The following is a 12,051-nucleotide window of genomic DNA, read 5'->3' as shown; positions in this document are numbered from 1 at the left end:
CATTCAGGAAGCTGAGGCAGTAGGATATTAGATTTGAGGTCAGCTTGAACTGTACTGTTAGACTCTATATCAGAAATCCAAACCTTAAAAAAGTGATGGATGCACGAGAATATAATATCATACTTCCATACTCGTACTTCAGAGACAAACCTAGTGTTATGGCAGTTCTTCCTCTGCAGCTTAAAAAGGTGAGCATAAAGAGGGTTCACAAAACTCCAGTGTTGATCAGGAGAATGGACACTTTGGGGTGAGCTCTCATTGATCTACTTGATATGAAGTTAGATTTTAGTCATTGACGATTGGTTCACCTAAGGTGGTACAACTTGTGCTAAGCTGCTTGGGAAGGCTAGATAGATCCCAGGTGTCTCCCAAGTCTTGTGCACTCTACTGCAAGAGTTCAGAATATTATTGGCTAAATAAAATTCAGTTGATGACGATATATTTTGCATTTGTCCTAAGATGTGATCTGTATTGTGAAGTATGAAACTCATATCTGCTAATAGAATCCCAGAAAATGCTTCCCAGCTGGATTGAAGGTCTGAGGCGCTGTTGCTCAGCTAATCACCAACCCAGGGTTTCTCCACAGAGAACAGGAACTGGAAGGAAGGCAACCCTTTAGTCTCCTGCACTGTCTCCAACCTTAGGAATGCTACCAATTGTATAGCGTCGTAGTGATATTTCATATGTTCTTAGTAGAGGTTTAACTAATAATGTTGTAAATGCCATCTGTTAAATTAGCAAATCAGTGATGATCAAGTATACCTACTCACACATAAGGTTTAAGTCCTCTAGAGTGCTTTTAAAGCTAGATATGGCCTTGTCTTGTGGTGGTATTGTGTTTTTCCAAATATTGTGCACCCTAATAAACTTATCTGGGGTCAGAGAACAGAACAGCTACTAGATACAGAGGCTAGGAAATGGTGGCACTCATACCTTTAATCCTAACATTCCAGAGGCAGAGATCTACCTGGATCTCTGTGTGTTCAAGGATACAGCCAAGCATGGTGACTCACAGGTTTAATCCAAGGAAAGTAATGGCAGGAGGCAGAAAGATATTTAAGGTGTGAGGACAAGGTACTAGAGCCTGTTAAGCTTTTAGGCTTTTGAAGCAGTTCAGCTGAGATCCATTTAGATGAGGACACAGAGGCTTCCAGTCTGATGAAACAGGATCAGCTGAGGAATTGGCAAGGTGAGGTAGATGTGGCCTGTTCTGTCTCTCTGATCTTCCAGCATCCACTCCCATACCAGGACCTGGGTTTGTTTTTATTAATAAGACATTTTAAGATTCATGCTACATTGTCCCTGTTGGTTCTCAATGAAATTAAAGACGCTCGCTTTCCACACAGGGGGTGCCTAAGTTTCATGTAACTATGACTTGTTTTAGGTTTATGTTTATTTAATTGACATTTATATCTATGATTTAAACATACGTAATTTATTTCTGGTTTAAATATTCTTTAAACAATTTTTGATCTATGTGTGTGTGTTGCCTGCATTGCTATGTTTGTGTACCATGCACATGCCTTGAGCCTGTGAAGGCCAGAAAAGGGTGTCAGACCCACCGGAACTAGAGTTACAGGAGGTTGTGAGCCACTGTGGGTGATGGAACTCAGACCCAGGCCCCCGGAAGGCAGCAAGTGCTCTTAACCACTGAGCCATTTCTCCAGCCTCTGGTTGAAGTATTCTGATTTCTTATTTATTTAGCAGTGTTTATGGTTAAACTACGGTCTAGTCATTCATCTAATGATGGGCCATAAAAATTAGTCTAAATGGAGTGTGGTGGTGCATGCCTGTAAACCCAGCCTACAGGAGACAGAGTTAGGAGGATGATTTCCAGGCCAGCTAGGGCTTTATTGCAAGACCCTATCTCAAAGAAACAAAAAGAAAACCAAAACCAACCAACCAAACTCCCAAACAGTAAGGACAACAGCATAGCCCTACAGAAATCTCTTGTTCTATTTTCTTTGTGGACCAGGAGCCCAGATCTAGTATGATAAGAATTTCTGTGAGTTCAAGGCCAGCTTGTTTTACATATCAAATTCCGGGATAGCCAAAACTATGTAGTAAGGCCCTGTTTCAAAATAACAAAGAGGCAGGTGGATCTCTGTGAGTTCGATTCCAGCCTGGCATACAGAGCAGGTTCCAGGACAGCCATGGCAGTTACACAGAGAAACCCTATCTCAAAAAAGCAAAACAAAAAACCCAACCTAAAAAACAAAAATTTGTGGTCTACCAGTAGTAAATTTTTAGGGCTTTAGGATTCTTGATCCATGAACAATTTGAACAGTAATATGTCTATATATATCTATATCTATATATATTACTGCAATATATAACAGACTCTTTTGAATTGTATTACTAACAAATGTCTAGTAAGTATATTGGTGTTATGATTAAAATGTTGGCCAGGAGAGATGGCTCAGAGGTTAAGAGCCTGACTGCTCTTCCAGAGGTCCCGAGTTCAATTCCCAGCAACCACATGGTGGCTCACAACCATCTGTAATGAGATCTGGCATCCTCTTCTGTATTCATAATAAATAAATAAATCTTAAAAAAAAAGTTGGCCAGTGAGACATCTTAGTAAGTAAAGGTGTTTGATTGCAACTTGACAGCCAGAGTTTGATCCCCGGGAACTACATGGTTGAGGAAGAGAGCCAAATGATGCAAATTGCCCTCTGACCTCCACAGTGTGTGATATATAGTATAGGCACAGACACATATATATGAGTAAACAATAATTATGTTAAAAAATTTAAAGATCAAGCCCGGCGGTGGTGGCACACACCTTTAATTCCAGCATTCGGGAAGCAGAGCCAGGCGGAGCCCTGAGTTCGAGGCCAGCCTGGGCTACCAAGTGAGTTCCAGGAAAGGCTCAAAGCTACACAGAGAAACTCTGTCTCGGGGGGGGGGGGGGAATTAAAGATCAAAGTGTTTAAAATTTATTAGTTTTCCTTTATTTGTTTGTCTTAGTTAGATGATTATTGGGCATAGTCCCAGGTTCACAAAACTTCCTTATTTATTTATTTGTTTAACAGAACTTCGGACTTAAGGCTAAAGTCATGAGGAAATTCCTGTCGCCATTTTAATCTGGAATTCCATTCCACAGTGCAGTATCAGAGTACAAGTCAGCACTGGGTCAGACTGGGAGCAGACCAAAATAGTGACTGTTGCTGTCAGAGTATGCCTGTTTAGAAGATGTTAATTTAGACTCCCAGGGAGTCTCCCCAGGGTTCTCTGGTATTGGGAAGCCTGGCTGGAGCATGGAGCTTGCACCTGTCAGCCTCAGTACTTGCAATACCCACATTTTGTTGTTTTGTTTGATTCTTAAAAACTCGTGTTATCCCAGCAGCCTCTGGCTGCTTTTCTGTCAGGCATGGTAGGGCCAAACCAACACACACCCCACGGTATCTCACAGGGACACCTTTTACAGCTTTTGCCTTTCTGTGACCTTGATCCCTACCCATGCTCAGTGAAATTTAAAATTGTGTTGTTATTATAGCAAAAGATTTTGAGGTTTCCTACACAGGGCATCTGTATTTCTGTTTCTAATTTTAGGAAATATTTAATTACCATTTGCTCTGAGTTTAGTACATCATTATCTTGTGCTCTTACCCACGGAACACAGATGGTGAGAAGAGTTAGTTAAAACTCGTGTGGGGATTTGGGGCGTGGGTCAGTAGTGGAGGGGAGAGCTTGCCTAACATCAGCAGAGGCTCAAGTTTGCTCTCCAGCACTTAAAAAGAATGCATTAAAAAATAGATTTGATTTCCTTTTCTGCTGCTCATTAACGCGTGTCCCCATGACTTGTGGCTTAGCAGAGGTTGCATTTTCCATTGGAGATGTCTTGCTCAGCTTTGTAGTCGCTGCTCCTGGCTGAGCATCTGTCAGAGTGGGGAAGCAGTAAACACTTGTTAAATGAACCGAATTGTTAGGAGCAAAGCCCTTTCTCTTTTAGTCCACGGACTGTTGTTCTGGACTTAGGGAACTATTTAGCTATGATACTGAGGTGATGAGCAGGCATGGGTGAGCCCACAGTAACATGAAAGCTAGACAGGTCTCTCCTGTGGAGAGTCAAGCTCTGGCCACTCCCAGCCCTCTCTCTCCACAAACTGAAGACAGGCAGGAAGGAAATATTGAAGAGAGGATTCCTGTGAGTTTTGACTAAATGATCATCTAGTGAGGAAAAATTCAGTAGGTAGCTGTAACTTCATTTGACATGGTTAATTTGAAAAATTCCATGTGGTACATGTCAATCTGAGTCCTATTTGTAAGTGATAATCACTCGATTTGGGTTACTTACTTTGCAGTTATAGACATAGATTCTGAATGTAGGTGTGCTTATATACCTGTCTAGCACCTGCAGAGAAATTGTTATGCTCCTAGGTTGTATGTATTTCGCAGCATCTTCAGTGATCACACTTGTGAGATAGGTAATGTTTGCAACACTTTTATTCACTCTGTTATCTATGAATGTAGGAGCTTCTATTTACCTGGCATCTAATTGTGTGTTGTATAATAAACTCATGTTTAAGTCTTACATACTTTGTGTCTCATGTAGTATTTGACAGTAGTACTTAGTAATAGACTTGTAACTACTGTTAAACCTGTATATGTAAGATAGAGATGGTTGACATCTAGGCAAGTCTGAATGAATGCGGAATGTAAATCCATTTGCTTAAGACATCAAAGCTTATTGATTAAAGCCCAAGCATCTCCCTTGGAAGGCTTATTCTACACTATGTGGTAGCATTATATTTTTGGAGAGGGGACGAGGCTGTAAGGAGTGACTGGAAGTCTCTAAGGCAAGCCTTCACTAGATTTTTACTAGCTAAATAGGATCAGTATGCAGCAGCAGAGAAAGAGTACGGCTGGTGTCTTTCCATACCAGCTAGCGTTTGTTTTCTAATGCTTTACTAGTCAGTACTGTTGGTATATTGTATACAAATCTAGTGTGTAAACAAGGAGTGAGAGAGGGGGGAGAGAGTTTGTATGTGTGTAGATAAGTGAATGTTGTCTGTAAACTCTTAAATTTCAAGTTCTTAGAAGGTATTTTATCTCTTTTCATATAACCTAGTAAGTGGCAATATGATTCAGTGCTTCCAGGATGCTTGCTTAAAAAACAACAACAACAACAAGTTTTAAAATACTATTTGTGCCTGAATGAATCAGAAGTCTGTTTCCTTAACTATATCTGTCTAAACTGTTGCTACAAAGTTGCACTGGTTGGCAATTGCTAATACAACTAGAGTAATTTGTTCATTTATTTGTTACTTGAAAATTTTAGTTTACCAAATTAAATGTTCATCCATGTGTCTTAATCACTTAATCCACCTATTTAGACATCCAGTTTAGTACTATTAAGGTTCATTGTATGCTCATAAACTTCAACATTTTGTGATTTGGGTTACTAGGACAATATTGAATAGTTTTTGAATCTGTAGGTGGGAGGATCTTTCCTAGTAATAGTTCCGGCTCAATGCTTTGCAGTAGCGTACAGTATCATAGTTTAAAGAGTCTTCTTGAAGTTCCTAATTCAAATGATAAGCCCATTCTTTTTCTTCTGCTGCCCCCATAGCTGCCTGCAGATTTCACAAAACTACACCTCACTGACAGCCTCCACCCACAGGTGACCCACGTCTCCTCCAGCCATTCAGGATGTAGCATCACCAGTGACTCTGGAAGCAGCAGTCTTTCTGATATCTACCAGGTAAGAAGGACTTTTTAAGTCTCCTCTGCTTCAGGGAGTTTGGGAATTCTTAAGAGACAGGAGCTATAAAGTAGATACATGTGCGTACATTATGGATGCATGCAATGTAAATGAGGCATTGTTTATGTTTCACAGACTTTGCTATGCTGTGTACTTGAGGAAGTAGCTCTGCCACTGAATGGTTCCCAGTTGGCAGAGAGTTAGAGAGTGGTTGTGATGGAGTGGGTTCTTATTACTCACAATGTTTCATTTGTCTACAGACAGATTGAGCTATTTATGTCTGACTCAACTAAAAAGCAGCAGAATTATCATTTTATGGTCGTATCAACACACAAAAAACCTTTTTCATTAAATAATGTTTATTTTGGAGCCAAATATGAGTGCCCACGGCCTAGGGACACAGATCCAGGTTTCCCAGTTGTTATAGTGTAAAGAGTGTGAAAATCTGAGCATATGCAGATAGTACACAGGCACACATAGTTGTATAGAAAAGTAGATACTGAAAAATATTGAAGATCATACAGCTTTTTGTTTTGTTTGAGGTTGGCCTCAAACTCGGAGATCTCCCACCCGCCTCTGCCTTCTGAGTGCTGGGATTAAAGCCATGTGCCGCCGGGCGGTGGTGGTACACGCCGGGCGGTGGTGGTACACACCTTTAATCCCAGTACTCCGGAGGCAGAGCCAGGAGGATCTCTGTGAGTTTGAGGCCAGCTTGGGCTACCAAGTGAGTTCCAGGAAAAAGGCTCAAAGCTACAGAGAAATCCTGTCTTGAAAAACCAAAACAAAACTACCATGCCTGGCTTCTAAGAGTATTTCTGGTGGCAGGAGGATCCATTGTATTATCCATTGACTGCTATATGGATTAATTATATTTTTAATTAATTAATTATACTTTAATTTTTTTCTTTAGAATCTGTTTTGGAAGGAAATCCTTACCAAAGTCTATGTATATGACATCAAATTTTATAGCTTAATGAAACTTTTATCTTATAATTCCAGTGAATGCTGTTTTTATAAACAACATTTTAAAGTTTTAGGAAACAATTTATGAACCCAAAGGGTTTTTTTTTTTTAATAGTTTTAAAGAAATTCAGAGTATTCAAATTTCTAAAGCAGTATACATCTTTCAGGTCTTTTTATATATCACCAAAATAAACATCAAATTTACACGTGGGCATTTTAATTAGCATGCCCAAAATAATTACTTTAGCATACAAAAAAAAAAAAAAATGGAGAAAATGGAAGTGGCCCCAGGTTTTATTGCATAGTTCTTCTTTGGGTCAGAGACTCACATAATAGAGTTACATGAAATCCAGGTGTGCCCAGGGGAAAAAAGACACTACATATTTATCTCCTTAAGATATAGTAAGGCTCTATAGCAGCAAAGATTGAAAGGTGGTATTTGTCATATAAACTTAGGACATTGTCTTCTGGTATTGTTCAGATCTATGGCTTTCTCAATGTTTTAATTTATACTGAGGCTAAATTATTTTCTCCATACTTCGTATATGAGTATGTGTGTGTGTGTGTGTGTGTGTGTGTGTGTGTGTGTGTGTATTTTAAAGCAGGTGTAATGGTCCATGCTTTTAATCCCAGCAGAGGCAAGTGGATCTCTGTGAATTCAGGACTAGCCAACTAGGACTATATGGTGAGACCTTGTCTCAAGAAAAGGAGAAAAGAAAAGGAAAGAAAGAAAAGAAGTACAGATTTTTGGGTCAGGAATCATCTGCCTGCCCAGTGGCAGTCTAGGATACAGTTCCCTTCCTAAACCAGGCAGTGGTGGCCTGCCCTTACCCTGGACTGGCAGCACTGACCTACACCCACAGCCGTTTCTCAGAATCTGTCCATCACCAGGGCTAGAGTGGCTATAAGTAGCTTTCCCATTTAGTCCCAGGCTGACCTCTTGGAGGCAGGAAAGTGGCTTAGTACATCCGTGGGATCAGCTGTTAGGATGCCATCCCTGAAAAGGGCGTGTGTTGTCCCATCTGATCTAGGAGTGATAAGTCTGGGATTTCTATCAAACACTAAGTGGATCTTCAGGCCAGAAAAACAGAAGCAAAGGATCCATGGATGTGATAAAACAAACCATGCTTAGCAGACAGATCAGACAAGTGTCAAACTCACCAATAATGCTTCAGGGTGGACCCTGGCAAGAGCCCCGAGGAGTGTTCATGGTGAGGGGACAGAGACACAGCTCTACATTGTCATCTAAGCAGCCTGAGGAGTTAGCTTCCATGTTGGAATAAATTTTAGACCTAGCTGGTAAGAAAAGATATTTTAATAAACTTAAGGACAAGGGTTAAGAGAAGGAAAGGCTCTTAAAATAGGGCATACCCAAATGTGGGTATGGGCTTACCAAGGGAAAATGGTCTTTATAAATTGGAGTTTTTAATGTAGCAAGGAATCTTTTCTCTCCAACTTTATTTTAAAACAGGCCGTAACAATCTTTCCTTTGTTAAAGAATTTTGCTGTCTTGGGAGATAAAGAGTGAAGAGACAAGTTCAGAAAAAGATGGATTACAGTGTGGGGCTATCTTCACACTTAATTGTTAGTTCAGATATAACTTCTAAATTCTGATTTTTTATTTTCTGGGGGGGAAATATGTATGGGTGTTTTGCATGCGTGTGTATGGCTGTGCACCATGTGCATGCAGTGCCTTCAGAGGCCAGAAGAGGGAACCAGATACCCAGGGGCTGAGTTAAGACTTCGTTGCCCTGTGGGTGGGTTCTGGGAACTGAACCCAGGTTCTATGGAAAAGCAGCAGTCAGTGCTCTTAGCTGCTGAGCCATCTCTCCAGGCCTCTGTTTATTCCTAACATCTCCTTTTAACTTAGATGTAGTTTGTATACTCCTGTTAAATTTTATAAATTCCTGATTTTATTCATTCTTTCCAGTTAAAGTGGACTGCCTAGTTAGGATTTAAAAAAAAAAAAAACAAACCCATTCCCTAGGATTAATAGTTAAAGTGCACATAGTCAACAGTTTACAGTTAAGAAATGTCCGCTAGGAAACATAAAAAAACTCAAGTTACTTTTAGATTTTTCATTTTTAAAAATATTTGCAATTTGAATTAACACACCAAATATAAAATCAGCTGTAGTTAAAAAACAAAACAAAAAAACCCTGGTTTTTTTTGTTGTTTGTTTTTTGTTTGTTGTTTTTTTTTCCCCCTAACTACTTCTTCCCTGCCTGCCCTCCTTAGAATTAACTTCAACTTGACACAGAGTATCAGTTGAGTCATTGTCTCTCTCAGGGTGTCTGTGGGCATGTCTGTGAGGGTTTGCCTTGGTTCTTCCTTGATGGAGGAGGGCTCTGCCCACTGTAGCCTGCCCCCTTCCTAGGGAGATGGCTCTGGCCTAAACAAAGGCCAGCTAACTGTGAGCGGTCTTCCTCATGGCTTCTGCTTGGAGTTCCTGCTTCAGATCCTGCTGTGACTGGGGTGGACCACGAACTGAAGGTGTGAGCTAAATCCCTTTTCTCCCCAAGTAGCTGTTGGTCAGAGTGTCTTATCACACTGGAAGGAAAATAGAAATGCCCTTAAATCAGAGTAGCACACCAAATGGCCAGGAAGCAAAAACTGCTCTCAGTACAAACAAACCCACAAACAAATGGATAACCTAAACTAAAGGCTTTAAAAGCAACTCTCACTTAGGATCCTAAGCCACCAGCTCATCATAAACAAGTGGACCCTGAGCCAAACCAAGGAGGCCCCCCACATTATTCTGTGGGGGTGACGCTGTACAGTTTGTACACAAAGGGCCTGTGTTGCTATATTAGTTCCTGGCTCTAATCTGGGTGATTCCTCCCATGAGAAGATCATTCTTGGGGCTCTGAGTTGAGTACCATAACTGCTAACACACAATCCACTCTCACCTAAAAAGGAATAAGACATCATTTTAGAGCCAAATATGAGTCACCATGGGCCAGAAACACAGATTCAGGTGACCTCAAATTCCATGTGCTAATATCGTAATAGTTTCAAGAAGTTGTATAGTTAACAGAATAAAGAAAATCAAGACTGCTTTTAAATACATTGCTGGTAACAAGGTAGGGGGATTCCAGAAAAGTGGGGAAATCTTTTCTATAGGCCTACCCTGGCTGGTTTTATGTCAACTTGACCCAACCTAGAGCCATCTGAGAGGAGGGACCTCAGTTGAGAAAATGCCTGCATCAGACCGGGTTGTGGGCAGGCAAGCCTATATGGCATTTTCTTTATTAGAGATTAAAGGCGGAAGGGCCTGGCCCATTTTGAGTTGGGACACCCCTAACCTGGTAGTCCTGGATTCTCTGAGAAAGTAGACTGTGCCTGCCAATAAGCAGCACTCCTCCTTGGCCTCTGTGTCAGCTCCTGCTTCCAGGGTCCTGCCCTCCCTGTCCTGCCCTCCTTCAGTGATGACCTGTGATATGGAAGTGTAAGCGAAATAAGCCCTTTCCTCTGCAAGTTGCTTTTTTTTCCCCATCATGGTGTTTCATCACAGCAGTAATCGCCCCAACTAGACAAGGCCTCAGATGCATACTTAACTTTTTGGAAAAGCTATACTGTGGAAAATGCTAGTTGTTGGAAGTTGTTTCTCTGTTCCAGTGGATTTACCCAATAGGCAGAAAGATGTCAGGTCATATGCAGTGGTGGGTAATAAATAGCTACCAGGGAGCTAAAGGTTGCCTGAGATCATTTGGCTCTGGACTTGCAACATTGTAACATCTCCATCATCGAAGTTCTGATCTGTTAATCAGCTTTGCACAAAGTTCAGTGGAAGCTATTCTTTCTAGGAATGTTTGTTCACAGTAAAATTATCTTATTAAAATCTGTTTAATATGACACAGCAAAAGTATTTAGATCAAGTTGTTGGAATTTTTATCCATTTTTCTATTTGTTTGCTTATTTATTTATCTTCTCTCATATATTACACCTGACCAGTTTCCCTTCCCTCCCCTCTTCCCGCCCCCTGCCACACACACACATACACACACACACACACACACACACACACACACACACACACACACACACACACACACACACACCCCTCTCCCCTCCCCTCCCCTCCAGATCCACTCCTCCTCCAATTCCCTTCAGAAAAGAGCAGGCCTTCCAGGGATGTCACATTGAAATGTTTTTAAATTAACTATATGTTTTGTTTTATGTTTAAAATAAAATTTTAAAAATGTATTACATTTGTATGTTTGTGCGTGCGCGCGCACCCATTCAGGTGATTGTAGAGAGCAGAGGAAGACACCACATCCCTGGAACTAGAACTGTAGGAGGCTGTGGGCTGTTTTGTTTGTTTGTTTGTTTGTTTGTTTGAAGGGAGTGAGGGAACCGAATTCAGGTCCTCTGGAGTAGAAAGTATTTTACCAACTGAGTCACTTTTCTGTTCCCTCAAAAAATATTTTTAAAAGCAAAATAATAGCAATTATTTAGGAATTAAGTGTGTAAATTTATTAGAAGTGACCAAAATTCACACACAAAGATCATTTTGGAAACCTCATACACATTCCATTAATACTGCATTTTATATAATTTTACACAAATGGAATGTTATACTCACTTTACAAAATGTCTTTCTTGGCTCCTTAAGAGTTGTTACATTAGATGACAATAAAAAAGTATTTCTTAAAATTAATACTTATTCAGAATCACTTGTATATCCAGGCAATGTTACTTGTCTTTTTTAATTACTAAAAATAAGTGAATAATTACAATATTGTGTACTGGACATATAAATACTAAATTTAATACATCCTTTTGTTCAAAGATAGCATATTAAACACAAACTTCTCTGTAATTTAGTGGTCTTACAGAGACCTGATTGATAGGTTTTTTGTATTTTAAACAACCCTAAGTATATTTTCAAAACGTTCTGTTGGTGACAAATGCATTTGTAAATTCCTAGGTGTTTGAGGATTTATTAGTTTGCAATAAGAAATATAATTTCTGGGGCTGGAGAGGTGGCTCAGCGGTTAAGAGCACTGGCTGCTCGTCAGAGGATCCAGGTTTGATTCCCAGCACCCGTGTAATGGCTTACAAGTGTCTGTAACTCCAGTCCCAGGGCATCTGATGCCCTCTTCTGTCCTCCATGGGTACACTGGCCATGCACATGGTGCACAGACACACGTACAGGCAAAGCACTCATACACACAAAATAAAATATATAAATTAAAATAAGCCCTTTTTCCCCTAAGTTGGAAAAAAAAAAAAAGGAAAAGAAGTAGTTTCTGCTTCTCTAATATGACTTTGGAAATAAGTACTTGACTCATTAAGTTTCCTCTTCTACTTAATCATTGTAGGTAATCATTTCAAATGTTAGCGAAGGTGATGAGATAGGATAAATGTCTCTCCCATAC

General features: G+C 40.2%; 1 protein-coding gene across 1 annotated transcript in view; it reads left to right on the top strand.

The window, feature by feature from the left end:
- Nucleotides 1–12,051, top strand: part of Rapgef2 (Rap guanine nucleotide exchange factor 2) — a 262,162-nt gene that overhangs the window by 175,246 nt on the left and 74,865 nt on the right. The window contains 1 exon segment of the mRNA XM_036190519.1: nucleotides 5,576–5,707. Coding sequence (XP_036046412.1) covers nucleotides 5,576–5,707 — 132 coding nt within the window.

This window comes from Onychomys torridus, chromosome 6 (assembly GCF_903995425.1).
Source record: "Onychomys torridus chromosome 6, mOncTor1.1, whole genome shotgun sequence".
Taxonomy (NCBI): Eukaryota; Metazoa; Chordata; class Mammalia; order Rodentia; family Cricetidae; genus Onychomys; species Onychomys torridus.
Note: the sequence above shows the minus strand (reverse complement) of the source record. Positions and strands in the feature narration are given on the sequence as shown.